General features: G+C 39.9%; 1 protein-coding gene across 3 annotated transcripts in view; it reads left to right on the plus strand.

Moving 5' to 3' along the window:
• The window catches only part of pkn1a (protein kinase N1a), a 54,021-nt gene that overhangs the window by 22,166 nt on the left and 14,422 nt on the right, over positions 1–17,433 (plus strand). The window contains exons 1-4 of one of the 3 annotated variants that reach the window (XM_053476954.1): positions 5,874–6,203; positions 14,126–14,426; positions 14,796–14,944; positions 15,703–15,823. In XM_053476954.1, the coding sequence (XP_053332929.1) occupies positions 5,988–6,203; positions 14,126–14,426; positions 14,796–14,944; positions 15,703–15,823 (787 nt within the window). In that variant the 5' untranslated portion in view covers positions 5,874–5,987. Of the gene's footprint in view, positions 1–5,873; positions 6,204–11,676; positions 11,830–14,125; positions 14,427–14,795; positions 14,945–15,702; positions 15,824–17,433 lie in introns of those variants that run through there. The other 2 variants (XM_053476955.1, XM_053476956.1) reach the window with 2 other exon arrangements.

Raw genomic sequence — 17,433 nt, forward strand, 5'->3', positions numbered from 1 at the left:
GTTCATCTTATATTTTCATTATCCACCGTTAATTAAAACTATCTTAGACTTAAGTTTCTTTGTTGCCGCCAAAACCGCTGTGTTGCCCCTCGGGGCATCGCTCCAAAACACTTTTGTAGGCGTGCTTGGTTAACGGCCACCAGTTAGTGTCATATCCTTTGGGTGCTGTGGGTTGTGCGGTGGGTTCACTATGGATCAGACTTGTTTGTTCAACATATCCCATTGGGATCTGGGGAATTTAGAGGCCGGAAGGTTTTCAAAAACCTTGAACTTTTTGCTTAATAAACAAAATCTGATGCTTTGTGTGTTCAGATACCTTTCTATAGTGGCAAGTATTAACTTCTTCCAGAAATTTGGGCTACTTTTCTTTGCGATCGAACCAGACAGGCTGGCCTTTGGTCCCCATAGTCATAAATGATTCATGGATGCCCATGATCCTGACTCTAGTTTACTGGTATATAATAATAATTGATTAATGTTATTCAACTCACCTAGTGGTGGTGTTAATGTTATGATTGATCGGTGTACATGCTCACTTCATAAAACATAAAAATGCATCAACACAATCATTGCAGAAGTGAAGCAGTCAACCAAGAACTGCATGGAGTCATTTAGAGCTCTGTGATTAAATCCATTATGCAACTTAATCAATGATTTATCGGTCTGATTGTGTTACTGTCATTTACACTTTGAGTTATTTGGATAAGCTTACATTAAGTTCCTACAGTAAATGGTCTAAAATCAATAAATTCCTTGAAAATATCCCACAGCTTTTGCGAAAAATCCAAACCAATTGCACTTTCCGTATACTGTAGTACTTGCAAAATACTCTTGTTTTGTGAGATTATCACATCTTTCTCTTCTTATAAGCTCATGGGTAGCTTTTTGGAATTGATCCAAACAGGATCAAGGTTACAGCAAGGTCACTAGTTTCTTTCATGTCTAGTGTATATTTAAAGGGTAGTTTGGCATGCAAATTAGTAACAAGTGGTGGAGGAATCTCTGTTCACGCTGTCAGTCTAAAGCACAACATTAATATAATAAATATTCAGTCGACAGCTTCTATTAGTGGCTTATTTTCGCCAAAAAAAATCGATTAAATTCAAAGTTTCATTCAGTTCTGTTTTATTTGTATAGAGGTTTTAACAGTGGTCGTTGTTGCGAAGCAGCTTTACAGAATCAGTATGAAATGTGTGAGAAAATATGTAGGAACCAAAATAATCAGATTGTGAGACTTTTAAATCAATAAATTCCATAGAAATGGGAGCCAGTTTAAAACAAAAAGCTTGGCCTCTGTGTGTCATAGAAGCTTATATACAAGTTTAGTTTTTTTACTCACTATACATCATGTCTAAACAGTACATTTCATTGCTTGTCCGCCGTCCTCATGTCTTATCTCATCTCTCTGAGGACACGAGGAGTTAACGACAGATCCAATTGTTACGTCAGATGCCCCTGTTTGTCGTAGCATGATTTTTTTAGAGAGCTTGCTGCACAGCAGTGTAACATATCAAGAGGCATAACTTCTGTGTAGGAAGCATCTGGGCGTCCTTGATCTGGAAGCCTCGCCACTTCCTTCTTCCTCAATTTAAAAATGTGCTTTTAAAGAACCCATCTCAAAGATGGCAGATGAATCAGGATTGACGTGTTAGGAAGTGCGCTGTACGTCAGGTTTAATGTTTGAGATTTAGCTGCAAAAAAGCACTCAATTTGAAGTTTGTACGGTCACTTTTAGGACACATTATTTGTTTTGTTTTTTTACTTGCATTCAATTTGGAAAAGTAAAAAAGAATGATATTGCTTTATTCAAAGTTTAAAGCATGCCAACTAGCATTCAGCAAAAAAACAAAAAAGAATTCAAGAGACCGTTAAAAACAACTTCTTTGTTAGGAGCGTTAGAGAGAACATCTTTGTTAGACATTTGAATGTTTTTAAATATGGAAATTTGAACATGGAAACTTGTCTGTTACAGCGCTACCACACGGGAAATTTTCCATTCCTCCGAAAATCCTATTATTTTTCTTTTTCATGTATGTGTCCTTTCTTTTTCGCTCTCCCGCCGCTCTTTCCTCCTTCTTCCGTTTGTTCCCTAGGGGTCTAAACGAACTCCAGGATCGCTGGCATTCTCACGAGTCACGGTAACTGAATAGAGCTCCATCTGTGAGAAAGAGACCGAGTTAAAAGAAAGACTGAATTGAATACAAAGCAGTCGGCTGCGTAACGCAGGGCTGGGAATGAGCATCCACTGAGCCCACGTGAAGTCTGAATACTAAATACGAAATATTTGCCTCGGCATCTCTCACTCTATTATACGCCACGTTTAATACGATTATACTATTAGCATGACTTGAGTCTTGGCTTCTCATGAAAAAACATTCTATGAGTGATTAACTTTCCTGAAAGACATTCTGTATGGGTTGGTTTGAGTGTGAACGTGTCTACATCTGGTTACACACACACACACACACACACACATCAATAGTGTTCCAGGATATTTATAGACAGCCACGTCACTGTACTTCATTAAAGCCAGGCATTTTGAGGTGTTTTCTGCAGTCTGGTTTAGTGTGACTGATTTGTGTGTGTGTGTGTGTGTGTGTATACGTGCGTAAATGCTTGTACAGGTCAATTTAGGAGAGTTGTACATAAACGTTGAAACACCCATAGACTCCCACCCAAAAAGCCCAGCTGCAACACACACCGAGCCAAGTCAAAGAACAGCAACTGACAGTTTGTTCTTGTTTTGTCGTTGGCTGTTTTTTTTCTCCTCCATGTGAACGTTTTATTCTGTGGATGGATCTCCCATGTTCTACTTTTCTGCTGGCTTAATTCTGTTTGCCTTGAGTTCTCGCTCACCTGGTTATAAGTGACAAAAATGTTGGGATAAATGTTGTGCTGATGCTACAACCAGGCCAAGAGAACATCCTCAATGATTGCGTCCCCTTGTGTATTATGAGGGAATTGCAATGGCTATTAGTTGAGACTAGATGTTGCTTCAGTTGTTCAATTCCTCATATTCACTATACATTAACAATATTTATAATCCAACGTGAACGTGAAGCTTTGACGATTATGGGTTACGATTTTCTCGATTGAAATTAAAGAGAAAATGAAAATCTGTGACTCCGGACCATATTTCGGCAAGCCGTGCATGAGGCCTCAGTTTTATCTCCCAGTTACGTATTAAACAATCCAGTTGCCCATTAGTAGTTAAATAAATTAGATTCTATGGATAATATACTGTACAAATTAATTTTAATAATCAGAACTGAGCTGGCGAAGTGGTATAGTGGTTAACACTTTGCTCTCGCACCTTTAGGTTCAAGGTTTTGAGTCCCGTCTTCAGGTCTGTGTGTGGAGTTTGCACGTTCTCCCTGTGCTTGGTGGGATTCCCTCATATAGTTCTCTTTCTTCCCACAGTCCCAGAACATACAGATTAGGCTAATTGGCATTTCCATTTTGCCCGTAGTGTATCAGTGTGTGCATGCTGGTGCGCTGTAATGGACTGGGTGTGTCCCGCCTTGTCCCACGAGTCCCCTGGGATAGGCTCCAGGCCCCTGCGACACTGTACAGGATAAGCGGAATAGAAGTGTGAGTGAGTGAGTGAGTAATGAGAAATGTGGAAGGCATGTCAAGTGATCAGTTTAAACATAATACTAAACAGTTCACCTTAAAATAAATAATAATACAAATGCAGCCAGACATTAATGAAGGTACAAAGTGTGATGCAGCTTAGATTAGCTTTATAACCAAAAGACTTGCTGTTGTTTTGAACTCATATGTACTCTGAAAGTTTTAAATAATCTGTGGGCAGTAATCAGTAATTTTACTGTGTATTAGGATTGTATTGAACAAAACCATGTATGGTTTTGCAAAGACAGTGGAATGCCCGGGTTCAGTTCCCAACCAATGCTGGAACCCCAGCCACTAGATGCAGCGCCAGTGGGAAGCCAGCAAGATTGGCATCTGGTGTAAAAGGTTGTGTACAGATCCGATGGTCCTCTGTGGCAACCCCTCTAAGGCTAAAGGACTAACAACTTTCACTAAAACCATGTCTAACCCAGGACTAGGATTAGCTGTGATTAATTCAAGACCGAGAAAGGCTAAAGCGAAGTCAAGAGTCTACAGTTTACTATGGGCCAATGTTTAGGCTTTTTCCAGTGTTTCTAGAATACAGATTTATTTCTTGTCAAACTGGCCAAATAATCAGTATTTCCACAAACTCTCAGTCAGGACTAATACAGTATTTAGCCCAACCAATGCCTAAGAACAAGAAAAAGTCCAAATGCAAATTCCAATAAGTTTTAAGTACAGAAAACATCTTGAGACCATTCCAAGCGTCTGAGACCAGATTCATGGCCTATAGCTTTAGCTCATCATATTTTGAAGTTAAATATCTTAACTACCAGTTTAACTATCAGTTTTTTGCGGGAAGCAAGCAAAGCACTGAACTACACTGAACTACTACAAGTACACTAGCGTATTTCCATGCCTCACTAACCAGCCAATAAATTGACGTTCTACACCCACTGTCTTAAATCTTATTGCTGCTTAAGTGCAACACCCTGATGCCTCAGACATTTTACAACACTCCTGGTGATAACCTTCTGGTGGATTTATTTCCATTTATGAGGCAAAGATGCACTCTCTGATTCTGTCCCAGATGTTGTTTCCCTAGATAGTAACTTCTCAACTGATCATCAGATCATCCCACACGAGCACATTGCTTCATTCTGGACAGTTTACTACATTTGGTACTAACTGGATCCAGCACCAGAGTCGGTCAGACAGTTGATGAGTAAATGAGTGAGCTGGAATCGATCCAGTTGCACTTTAATTGAGTCCACCTTGCACCGTCCATGTTTCGTTTCTTAGGATCAGTTCACGACTCATGATTATAAACTGTCTGGAATCAGTTAAAATACAGATCGTTTCCTTAAGAATTTAATTCTAATGGTCCTTATCAAAATTAGTTTATGAGGATCTAAAGTATGTAATGTGGTCTAAGACCTAGGATACGGTATATTCCGTGCTGAATTCTGTTGTTTTGCTGTCAATTCTGATTCATCAGAGGCAAAATAATGAGCCTAGTAATACTGACTAATGATTCCGTTAGTGTGTGTGTGTGTGTTTGTAAAAGTCGTCCTACAATAACCAGCTGCCACTGTTATTCTTGCTGGTAGTAGTTAACAGATTATGGGCCAAACTTTGCAGAGTGATGATGGTAGAAAAATTATAAAGGTCTTGACTAAAACAACATGCATGAGGAATCACAAAGAAGTTTTCATTTCTAATTACTCGAACTAGTTACTTTTATCAGAAGGTAACGCCGTAATGTAAATGATTACTTTTTTTAATGACAGTAAATTTGTAATGTAATTAGTTACTGTAAAAAGTAACGTCCCCCAACACTGACGATAACACTTTGTGTAAGGAGATGTTTATTTTATAATTTTAAGAAAGTTTTGTACCGTTTTCGAATACATTTCCGTTTCTATGTTAATATGAAATTCACGAATGAGCAACAGCCGCTGCATGTAATCTAATTTAACTTATATATGTGTAGAAGCATGTTGCTTTGTTCTTTAAAAAAGGATAAATGATATATAATAACTGAAGTGGTGTCAAAGACCGAGAAAGTCTTCAGACAAATTTCAGTGGACATTTTCTAGAAGCTCTGTGGGTGTAAGTCATTAGACCTTGGTTTTTAAAGTGAAAAACGAATTACCACAGTCACTTCCACTCGAACAGTTTTGCCTGCATCTGAGGTTCAGTAATCAGTTGCATCTGAGCTGCTCATGCAATAGTAGCAGTCATATGACACATACGACTTCTGCATGCGTGCACTGTGTGTGTGCTGCATGATCTTGAGTTCCTTTTCTTCAGGAAGTCGCGGGGTGGGGCCCAGGCCTCCTTCTTCTTTCTTGTTTATTTTTTCGCATCTTTCTTCACCCAAAGACAGTGGTTTGACCCCATTTTCAGTGTTTATGCTTGTTTTTTGTTCTAGTTGTTTCTCGAGAGAGAATCCAGCCCTGTGTTTTGGATTTAACTCTGGGAGTCTGGGAGTGTGTCTAGGGAAAGATATTACAAGAAGCGGTTTCGTCTCGACCGCCATCATGGCCACGGAAGAAATGGGTGGAGACGCCGTAATGGAGAGACAAGATATGGTCAGCCACCCAGAACCGGGCGGCACCACTCAAGGGGTAGGCTTCACCATTTCTGTATGGTCCAACGTAGATCCAGATGGGGATTTTTTTTAAGACCTGTCATGTAGGTCCTGTAGGTTGTTCCAGTTGAGGTCCTTAGTTTTCTGCTATGACTTCGTGTTCTGTGGACACTTTCCTTTATGGATGAGATTGCTCGCTAGTTTTAAAAAATATATCTATCTTGTCTCTTGTGCACATACACATGCCTTTGCAGACAGGAAGTAGAGCAGTGCCGAGCTTCTCTTTCTGACATTTTCTTCGTCTTTTTCTCTCCGGCACGTCCTTGTTTGCGTCGAATTCGAATATGTTTGAAATAGAGGTGTGTGCGATGTGTGTTTGCACTGTCCTGTTGAAACGTGGCTCCGTCCTGAGGAGAGATACACAGATGCCTCAGTAAAAGAGACATGTTGTGTAGGAGTTGCAGGAGATTTATAACATCCCCTCCACCCAAGCTGTTTTGAAATAAAAGTGGTGCTCATCATATCTAATCTGTGTCCTTAAAGCTGCTTTTCTTCCAGCATCATCATACTATAAAAAATGGATTTGGTGAATTCTTCCTTTATCAATATTCTATATTCTAACTAACTAGTCACAAGGTTTCATTTCTTACTACATGGTTGATATATGGCTCCGTGGGTAACATGGAATATTTAACATTTACACAAGGTGGCTCTATTGTCTCCTTTTGATAGTCTTGCAGAGAATTGGAAGGATTTGTTAGACAGTTTAGTACATTGTGACATTAAACCTAAGTATCATCTACTTTGTAGTTTGATAGTTTGACTGACGTGTCAGATGACCTTTTCACATGATTATCTTGTTTAAACAACACCAACTTCTTCAAACAAAACTCATAACTACTTCTATATTTACTTTTTTTTGTGCACCTGTAACTGTCTCGCCGTCAAACACAGAGTGCGTTGTGGAATTTCCCTGTTGGAAATGGTGTTGATCTTGCAAAGGTGGCTGGTTTTTATATAATGAACATTAATTAGGGATTGGGGGAAAAAAAAAGATTTAGTGATGTAGTGGATAATCATGTATTGCCACACTGACTCCAGAATCAATTTTAGTCATTTATACACTTTTTACGTTTTTCGTTATTGTTCCTCTATGATCCTTCAAACTATTAACACATTTACAGCATCATGTGTCCTGTTTTTAGAATTATAACAAAATAAAATTATATGGAATCGGGACATTATAAAGTAGCTATAGTAACAGAATCGGCACATACTGTAGGTATCGTGATAATATCGTATCGGGTGGTCCCTGGCGATTCCCTTCCCTATTCTACAAGTGGGACCCTTTTTTCACATAGATTATGTCACCTTTCCTGATAAAAAAATTATATTTTCTTTACAATGTTCAAATGCAAATGATATCACCGATGAATAAACAAGGCAAAGCAAGGCAGGGCAAGTGTATTTGTATAGCACATTTCATCCACAATGGTAATTCAAAGTGCTTTACATAAAAGAGACGGAAAAAAATCATAAAAAGAAATAGAAAAATAATAGCACTAAAAGTTTTAAATTTGATTAAAAATAAATAAAAACAGATGAATAGACACTGGCTCTTTACCAATCTCCACACTATAGATTGCTGTTTAACTACGAATCCAAAAAGGTTTAATGGATGTAGGAAAAACAAGCACATGGTCATTTTAACTGTTACAGTCACTAAGTTACAGTCACTGAGTTACAGTCGGTTCTTTTCTACTCTAGTGCACTTCAAACATTCCATTCGAACATTTTCGTCCAAAGTTATAGACACGAACCGTCTCAAACCAGTGCTTTACACTGTGGTCTGTTGATAATTCGCTGTGGTTTTGGATAGATTCGAAAGTTAGGATTCTTTAATCAACATACTATATGTATAGACATACTGTATGCAGACAGTTTTTCTTATAGCTCACTTTCTAAGCTATAAGAAAAAGAATTGAATCAAGTAGTAGAGCCGATGCCGAACAGAGCAAATGAAACCTGCGAATGTTCTCCAACCGAATTTATACTTCTGCTTCGTCACGGCAAACCGCAAGCCAGCCTTTAAATCTGGATCTGTTTAGTCCCAAGCCCCCGGTTTAACCAGGCTGAGCTTAATTTTAAGCATTTGAGCTTAATTATTAGGTTGGACTGAAGGCAACCTTATGATTAAATGGCATATAAGTTGAGCTGGAATTTAGTGTCTCAACCCACAAGTGCACTTTAGTAGTTACTTCCCCCGCTGCCTCTCTCTCTCTCGCTCTCTCTCTCTCTCTCTCTCTCTCTCTCTCTCTCTCATCCTCACTTACTGTAAATGACTCATGTGTTTTTGAACATGTTACGGCTACCATTGTTAGTGGCTTAGTTATGGCTTAGTCACTGCCATGCCTTTGTGTTTTGTGTGTACATGTGCACATGTGGGTGTGTGACTATGTGTGTGTGTGTGTGTGTGTGTGTGTAAGATAATCAAAACTAAAACAGGTATTACATGTTGCTGTTCTATAGGATTATTTTTTTATGCCTGGAACCTAAATGGATTTACACCATAATGTCTTTGTGTTAGTGTGTGTGTGTGTGTGTGTGTGTGTGTGTGTGTGTGTGCAGTAACAGTAATCCTAACAGGCTTGTCCAGTACTTACCAGGATCTACAGATCTGCAGATGTCAACAGAAAGACACTGTAGGAAGCACACATATATGCACACTCACGCGTTTGCAGCGTAGATAATCATCTTAACTGTTCAGCTACATTCAGTGAAATCTTACAGTGCACTATACAAGCAGACAAACCTGAATTAGTAAGCACTATTTCCTCATGCTGGATATATACTGGATCTTGGGAAAAACATTAGGCGTGAGGTGGGAATTCACACTTGAACACACACACACACACACACACACACACACACAGACTCCTTTAATGAGCAATATAGTGTAGCGAGGAAACCCACACGGACAAGGGGCGGGCGTGTGAAACATCACACACACAGCAACCTGAGCTCAGAAGCTGTGAGGCGGCAACGCTTTACCGCCGAGCGCGTGAGATGTTTTCGCTAAAAATCTGATTCGAATCTGTTCCTGCTGCGAGTCCCTACTCTGAAGTTCTCTACACTGGTGGTGTCGGCCTACGTCAGGACGAAGATCCTGTGAAACAAAAAATAGTGAAATTATTCTGTAATAGTGAAAATAATAATAATAATTAGTATTGTTATGGCTGTCAGATCTAACGTGCTAACGCATGTGGTTAATCTAGAAATTTGAACGCATTGCTATTTTTTTTTATTTTATTTTTTTTTACACAGATTAATCATATGACCAAGTTTAACCCTAATGGCTTCCCATAATCACTTTGATATCATAAAAACTGCATAATCTGTTTCCTCTCAGCAGTTTGTCACGCATTTGTTTATTGCAGCATTGCACATTTATAATACAAGTAAAATTTTGTATTTCAAAATCCTGGTTAATCACAGGCTGTGACTATGATTAACTAAATAAAAAAAAAATAATTGATTGACAGCATTAATTAATATTGCACTTGTTTTGAAAAGCTAGGATTAATCGGACAGGAGTTAAATCAGGTAAATCCTTTATTAGGGGGGATTATTTGGTATTTGATTAAAGTAACTAGAGAATGATGCTATAAACTCGACCAGAGATAAATCGTGTGACATTGATTACTTATTAGGTCAATTATAATTTTTTTATTAACCACTTTGTCCACTTTGGTTTAAAGGTCCCATATTTGGTTTATCAGTGATCCCCCCCCCCACCCCAAAGTAAAAATCTCTTTTTTTCTCTTTTCAATAAAACAAGCTGTTTTTATGTACAATAGAGCCGACCAGCAAACCTCCTTATAGTGAAATCCTTATATGAGGTCACAAAAGGGGAAAAAAAAGGATCCAAATGGGGAATATTTTTGTTCTTTCTTTTTGGTTGTATATTACATTTAGGCATTTGTCAGACGGCCTTATCCAGAGCGACTTCGATTTTTATCTCATTATACACCAGCCACTAACTGCTAATGGATAGTATTGCTCAGACTTTCTGCAGAAATAAAAAATATTCGCCAAAAATGGAGATGAAATCTGTCAAAATGTTATCTGGCAAGAGTTTTCATATGCATGCAGAAAAAAGAATCTGGCTTCATACAGAGCTATTCATTAAAAAACTAGACAAAGAAAGTTAGCTAAAGCCAGGTCAAAGAATACTCCTTCACTCACCATCTATACCACATTATCCTGTATACAGCATCACGGGGAGCATATCCCAGGAGACTTTACAGAGTGCCAATCTATGGCAGGGCACACACACATACACTCCAGGACATTTGGGAACATCAATTAGCTTAATCTGCATATCTTTGGACTGTGGGAGGAAACCCACCAAGCACGGGGAGAACATGCACTCCATGCACACAAATCCCGAGCCGGGAATCGAACCCGGAACCTGGAGGTGCGGAACCACTACGCATTAATTTGAAAAAAATCACATAAATGAATTGCTGGAAACTCGAGATTTTGTTATTAAAATAAAGAATCAAGCTCGTGAATCCTTTTAAAGGGCTCGTGATACAGGCTTAGAGCTTAACCTACTGGAGAAGCTGTAAGTCAGAATACTTTGTGAAATGGTGGTGTTCTCATATTCAGACCGCCGTCAAAGATTAGCTTAGAGGGAACATTCCATGCTCTGTATTAAAGAGAAAAACAGACAGATCATGTCTGTCAATACAGCTAGATCACTATCTTGCACTAGCAGTCAGGCTCTGGTGTGTGTTTTAAAGTCGCACTTAAGCTACCAAACAGTCCCCCCCCCCCCACCAACCCCCCCACCCCCCACCCCCACACACACACACAAAAATGCTGATTACAGCTGAACAATATCTTTGATTAAAGAATTTGGACCGCTCCAGAATCATTTATCATAAATACGTTTTTGAGCGATTGAGCTTTTGGAGCTTTTCCCGGTCAAGATGTTTTGGTCTATAGTAATCTCACATAGACTACAGATGTGGTTGGAGATAAGGTTGAGAATGCTTTCGACAGTTCTTGCCAGTATGTTTGTTTAACTAGAGCTGCATTCAAGGAATCTGGACTGGACGTAGTGCAGGAAGGGCCACTGCTGAGCTTCTGTTCACATCCTGTAATCTGAGCTAGTGATGTCATGGCTCTCTCTTTATCTCTATCTAGTTCGGGGTTGCTCTTTTTTTTTTTTTTTTTTTTGCTCTCTCTGCACTCGGCGCCGTTTTTGATCAGTGGAGGAAACCGTACCCGCACAAAACGCACACTGAAATACAGAATGCACAGAAGGCGACGTGCAGTCTGATATCATGTATATATTATATTATATATCATCTAGATATAATACAGTGTTCTGTGGAAAACAAAGTGAAATCCAAGCAGTGGGGTTGGTCAGGCACAAGCTGACAGGAAACAGGAAGTGACCGTACTGAGGCTCAGCCGGATATCCTGCTTTGGCAGGGCGACCCCAACCATGGCTTTCCCTTCCTTTCTGTCTCTCGGCTTCTCACCGTCTCGCTCCATGTCTCATTTCGAGGTCGGATAGTAACGCTGGAGTAAACAGCATGTGCTGGTCGGGGGAATGGGACCACTGGGATCGCTGGGAATACCTGGACACACAGGTGGAGTGCTGTCGCTGTAGTTCTGCATGAATTTTGTCTTGAGCGGCAAGAGTGAGTAGGATCACCAGACTTGACTCCGCGGGTTACTGAAGCACTAATGCTGTTGCTGGTATGATGGAATGAGGTAGTTTGAAATGCTGTTAAACACAACTTCCTGGCTTACAAGAAGTACAGCAAGTACAAGTACAATTATTATTATTTTTTTTGTCAAAGGGATTTAAGCGCTGCCAGTTCCTGGAAACCAAGCACTGCTTTCTGAATGGCATGCTTTGTAGAGGCTTTCCAGCTGACTGCATGTTTCACGTCTTTGATCCGGCTGGATTTATTATTGCCGTGCTTTAGCAGTTCGTTTTACTTTTTTTTTGCTTTTTTTTTTTTTTTTTTGCAGGTCGTTCATTTATTCGTGTCGCTGGCCGTTTGGTCTTGAAGCACAACCTCAGACACGACCACTTCTGTATTTCTTTTTCTTTGTAAAGCGTCGCTTTATGAGAAAAGTTCATGTGTTGCCTTCGTAAGACTTTGAAGTTGCCTTTGAAGCATGATTAAACACAGGGAAATAAGTTCATAAACTTTTTTTCACAACTTTTGTAAGTCAGTTTTTTTTATTCTATGTGAAGCATTTGCCGAAAAATGTAATTTTTAAAAATGTAACGATTTTAAGGATTGAGGATTTTAGAATTTTACCATGGATCTTTAATTATTTGGAAAAATTAGTGATGCAGGCATAAAAATATCATAATGTCAAGATAAGACTACTAATATGTAGGGTTGTTTTTTTATCCGTTACTATTGACTTTTTTTGTGTGCGTACAGTAGCAAAAGTGATTACCTGGCATTGTGTTTTGAGCAAAATAATTACATTAATACATTTAATATATACTGATATAATGCAGGTGGGACACGTTGGCTTCGTGGTTAGCACTTGCACCTTCAGGTTCCGGGTTTGATTCCTGCCTCGGGTCTGTGTGCATGCAGTCTACATGCTCTCTCGGTGCATGGTGGGTTTCCACGGGGTACTCTAAATTACCCGTAGAGAGAGTGTGTGTGTGTGTGTGTGTCATGTCTTTCGTCCTATAGCAAATGACTAACATTTTGACAAATGCAAGAAAATAGTTGCACCTGTTTTAAAGAATTATTTATAGCATGAGCTGTGTGGCACAACTAGTCTTTTTTTCATCATAGGTTATGATTCGCCATGTTTAGTTCCGTTTAGATGGTTAGATCATCTAGTCAGATAATGTAGCCTTATTTATGTTCTCTGAGGCAGTAGGTTAAGGATGACCATCATCCACTTATCACTCTCTGACTTCTTTATAGTCTATACCACTTTATCCTGTGTACAGGGTCCCGGAAGGGTCCCAGAGTCTATCCCAGGAGACTTGGGGCACAAGGCGGGGTACACCCTGGACAGGGTGCCAGTCCATCGCAGGGCAAACACACACATATACACACACAAAGAGCAATTTGGGAACGCCAATGAACCTAATCTGTATGTCTTTGGACTATGGGAGGAAACCAGAGCACCTGGAGAAAAATCCACCAAACACAAGGAGAACCTGGAGGTGCAAGTCGACAGTTTTAAACACAAGCCACCGTGTCACCTCATGCAATTATTATATATTCTAAATTGTATGTTCATGTTGACTTGTAGGATTTTTTTTCCAAAATTAATCCATGTTTTCCAAAAAAAAAAAAAAAAGGAAAAATGACATCCGTTTTGTTTTATTGCTGTGGCACGATGGCAGAAGTCAAGGACGTGAACTCATGATGAAATGTTCCCCTGGGCTTTCTGGTATTCTGTAGTTGTTGCTGTTGTTGGCAAAGTTTTCCATTGCTGCTTTTTTGAAAAACAGGGTACTCCGCCTACGAACGTAATGCGAATGCAGCATTAGCCAGCCAAAGTGTCTTATCAAAAAGAAGTGTTTTTTAAGCTTGTGGGGTTTTGCCCATTCAGGCTCAAGAGTGTTCGTTAGGTCTGGTTCTGATGTTGGGTTAAGTGCAGTCAGTGTTTATCTCAAAGGTTTTCAGCGTGTTAAGGTCAGAGCTCTGTGGCTCTGTGCTGGACACTTTAGTTCGTACCTTGGCAAAGCATGTCTTCTTGGACTCTTCTTGGACACAGTCATGGCCATGTCATGCTGGAACATGCTTTCCAGTTAATGGAAATCTTTATATCTATAGCATGCACCATAAAGGTGTGAAGGCTGTGGGTTTAGCTACAGTATAGTGTGTACACGTCTGACAATTTTTATCATCAGTGATTAGATTCTTTTTTAATCTCTCCCCTTTTTGTCTTCAGAGTGATCCCGGTGGGTTGTCGGTGCTGGAACAGCTGGGTCTGGACCAAGGCTCGGACTTTTCAGATTCAAGCGTGCAACAGCGGCTGGACGAGGAGCGCGAGAAGATCCGGCGCGAGATCCGCAAGGAGCTGAAGATCAAGGAAGGAGCGGAGAACCTGCGACGTGCCACCACCGACAAGCGCAATGCTCAGCAGGTGGACAACCAGCTGCGCTCCTCCAACCGGCGTCTCCACTCGCTCCAAGCCCAGCTCCAGGAGCTGGACGCACACATTGTTGTTAAGGGAACGGATGAGGCTCGCGGTAAGTGGCTCCAGTTAAGGCAGAGAAAATTGTATTGTAATGACAGAAAGGAAACATTCGCTCTTGGATGTTAATGCTAGCAGTGCTCATTCATTACTACCATCTGTGTGGATTTTCTGTGGTGGAACCGGCTAAATCTAGTCGCTTTGAAGCTGAATGCGTATCCCAATAGTCACTTAAGGGTCTTGATTATGCTCACAGCTGGATACCCATCCATTGTGCCTGACCATTTACCGCGTACAAATGCACACAGGGAGCCAACTGAGCAGCCGTTTCGTTTAAGCCGATATTTATTCCCTCTTAAGCCTTACACGACATCAGGTTCTGATAGTTAAGATCGTTAGGTAACTCTAACCTCTGCCCCCCCAGATGATGCGCCTCGGTCTCCCGGCATGGAGAGCCGGGTATCTGCCCATCAGGAGCGCATTGCTGCACTGGAGAGGCAGCTTAACATCGAGCTCAAAGTCAAGCAGGGTGCTGAGAACATGATCCCTATCTACGCTAACGGATCTACCAAGGTAACATACGCTTACATGCACACAGTAATACTTCTTTAAAATTGTACTTTGATTACATTACTTATTTTTACACGTAAAAGTCATCAGATTACTAATTACATTACTTTCAAGTTATTTCGAAAACATCTTTCACTGTGTGCGTCTCAACCTGTCGTCGCTCCTCGCTCACTCCGTAGGCTCCCTGCATAGGCTCCCTCTCGTCTGCAGGTGCGCGAAGGGACGAGGCCACCAGATCCTGGCGATAATTAATGTTAATGGATCTCGAAATTTTACCGCGTTAAAAAAATCCTCCCTTTTTTCCCCTCCCTCCTTTAACCCTTCTCCTCCTACATTTTTTAAAAATAAAATGACTCAGTTTCCCGTAAGACCTCACTTCGTGTCCGTGTGTCTGTGTCGCCGGTGCTTCCAGATGTACATGCAACTTACATCATAATTTCACACGCTGGATTTCAGCCACGCGATTGTCCGATTAGCTTTTTGCATAAATGGGTATGTGTATAGGTGTCACTAGTACAATACTGGCACTTCACTAAGGCGATGAGAGCTGCCTGTTTATCTCTAGGCACTTCATTTAAGTTGCAGTGTAAGACTTTATTGAACTTAAGCTTAAGTACCAGCTGTGGGAACTCGGGCTAATTAGCAGCTCGATCAACTAACGTAGCAACGCAAAATTGCTCGTGACAATGAAGCAGATCTTTGATGACCTTTTCTTGTTTAGAAATATTAAACATATCATGGACTGTGTGTGTTTGCCGCAGGATAAGAAGATGCTGCAGACCGCTCAGCAGATGCTCCAGGACAGTAAAACCAAGATCGACATCATTCGCATGCAGATCCGCAAAGCAATGCAGGCCTACGAGCACACCGAGGACATACAAGGTGTGTGTGTGTGTGTGGGAACCTACTGTACGTTTGATCCTCACGTGTACCTTTCTGCATTACATTGTGTGATTGCAGTTAAGCATGTTAACCAAATGTAAACAGATCAATAAGCAGCTAAATCGTGTGGTGGAGAATGGGTTTGTTGATATAGGAGGGAAACACTAGGTGGTACAGGTTAATATTTATGCTGGTGACAACCTAAAACCGGTTTCTTTTTTATCCCAAAGGGTTTTTTCTTTTTTCTTTTTCAGAATAGTATTACAAGTGGAACGAGTATTACTTAAAACCTAATGAGATTATAATTTCATATGGCACCAGACCAGACCTCAGCACTACTATTACAGTATATATTAAACACTCTCTTGTTATTTATGTTTTATCGAATGGACAGTACTGTGCAAAAGTCTTTGAGCCCCGCCTCATTTTTTTTTTTTCATACTCTGCTTTCAAAGAGCCAGGCTTTCTTGTATTTTTTATGTGATCTTCAGGAATAGTTCTCCAGGCCGCCTAAAGGAGTTTTAGATTCTCAGTCCTCGTACCTGAAGAGTTTCAGAGAAAATTTTTTTTTTTTTTGGTAAGCCACTTAGTGACCTATGAATCATTCGCATAAAAAAACTTAAATCTAAAAAAAGCAGATGATGACAGATAATCAGGCCAGTGATAAGTATACAGTACTGGTGATGCTGAATGCTGAGTGGTTAGAACAGATGAGAGGGGAAATGAGGTCGCTGTCAAGGTTGTTTTATATATATATATATATATATATATATATATATATATATATATATTAAAAAATATATCTTTAGCAACTTCACAGTAACAATTTGTTCCGATTTCTTTCAATTAATCTACATCATTTCATTTCATTATATATTCCTTAATTAAATATTGTTCAACTGTTAAGTTCTTGATTCTGATTGGTTAGAAATGTTCTACAGCAACCGCTTTCCGTTGTTCAAAGCAAGTCTCTAGTCTACATTAATGCATTCATTTCTGTATAGCAAAGAGTCTCCATTGTCAGCATTATTAAATATTGCACAACATCTCATTCTAAATAATTTCTCTAAAGCAATACATTGACGAAGCAATACATAATACATAAATGATACATTTTCTAACATCAAAAGGGACATAAGAGTCCAGGCAGTTAAATCCGACTATTAAAAACAATGACGCTTTGTTTGCATTTAAATATAGAAATATGAATATGTCTTACATTAAAAAATATATACGCAGCAGTTGGATGTCCAGCTGGCAGACAATCGAAAGTATTAAAAGGCTGTTTGTGTGTGTAATGCTATTAACTGCACTCTACTGTATTACATCACTCACCTGCCAGAGCACAGAGGAAACACTGCACTTGGGCCTGGAGTCTACACAAACGCTGTGTTATTAACCCAGCATGCACACATGCTGTTACACACACACACACACACACACACACATATCCATGTCTGGTTGCATAGTCGTGTACAAGGTATCCAGAGAGCGATGCCTTATTAGGACATAAAAGCGTCTCTTTTCATCCAATGAGCACCCCGTCCACCCCCCTATGTATTCCTCACACATTCAATTTCCTCTTTTAGTTCTTCTCCCTCGCACACGTG

The sequence above is a fragment of the Clarias gariepinus genome, chromosome 18, assembly GCF_024256425.1.
Source record: "Clarias gariepinus isolate MV-2021 ecotype Netherlands chromosome 18, CGAR_prim_01v2, whole genome shotgun sequence".
In the NCBI taxonomy this organism is placed as follows: domain Eukaryota; kingdom Metazoa; phylum Chordata; class Actinopteri; order Siluriformes; family Clariidae; genus Clarias; species Clarias gariepinus.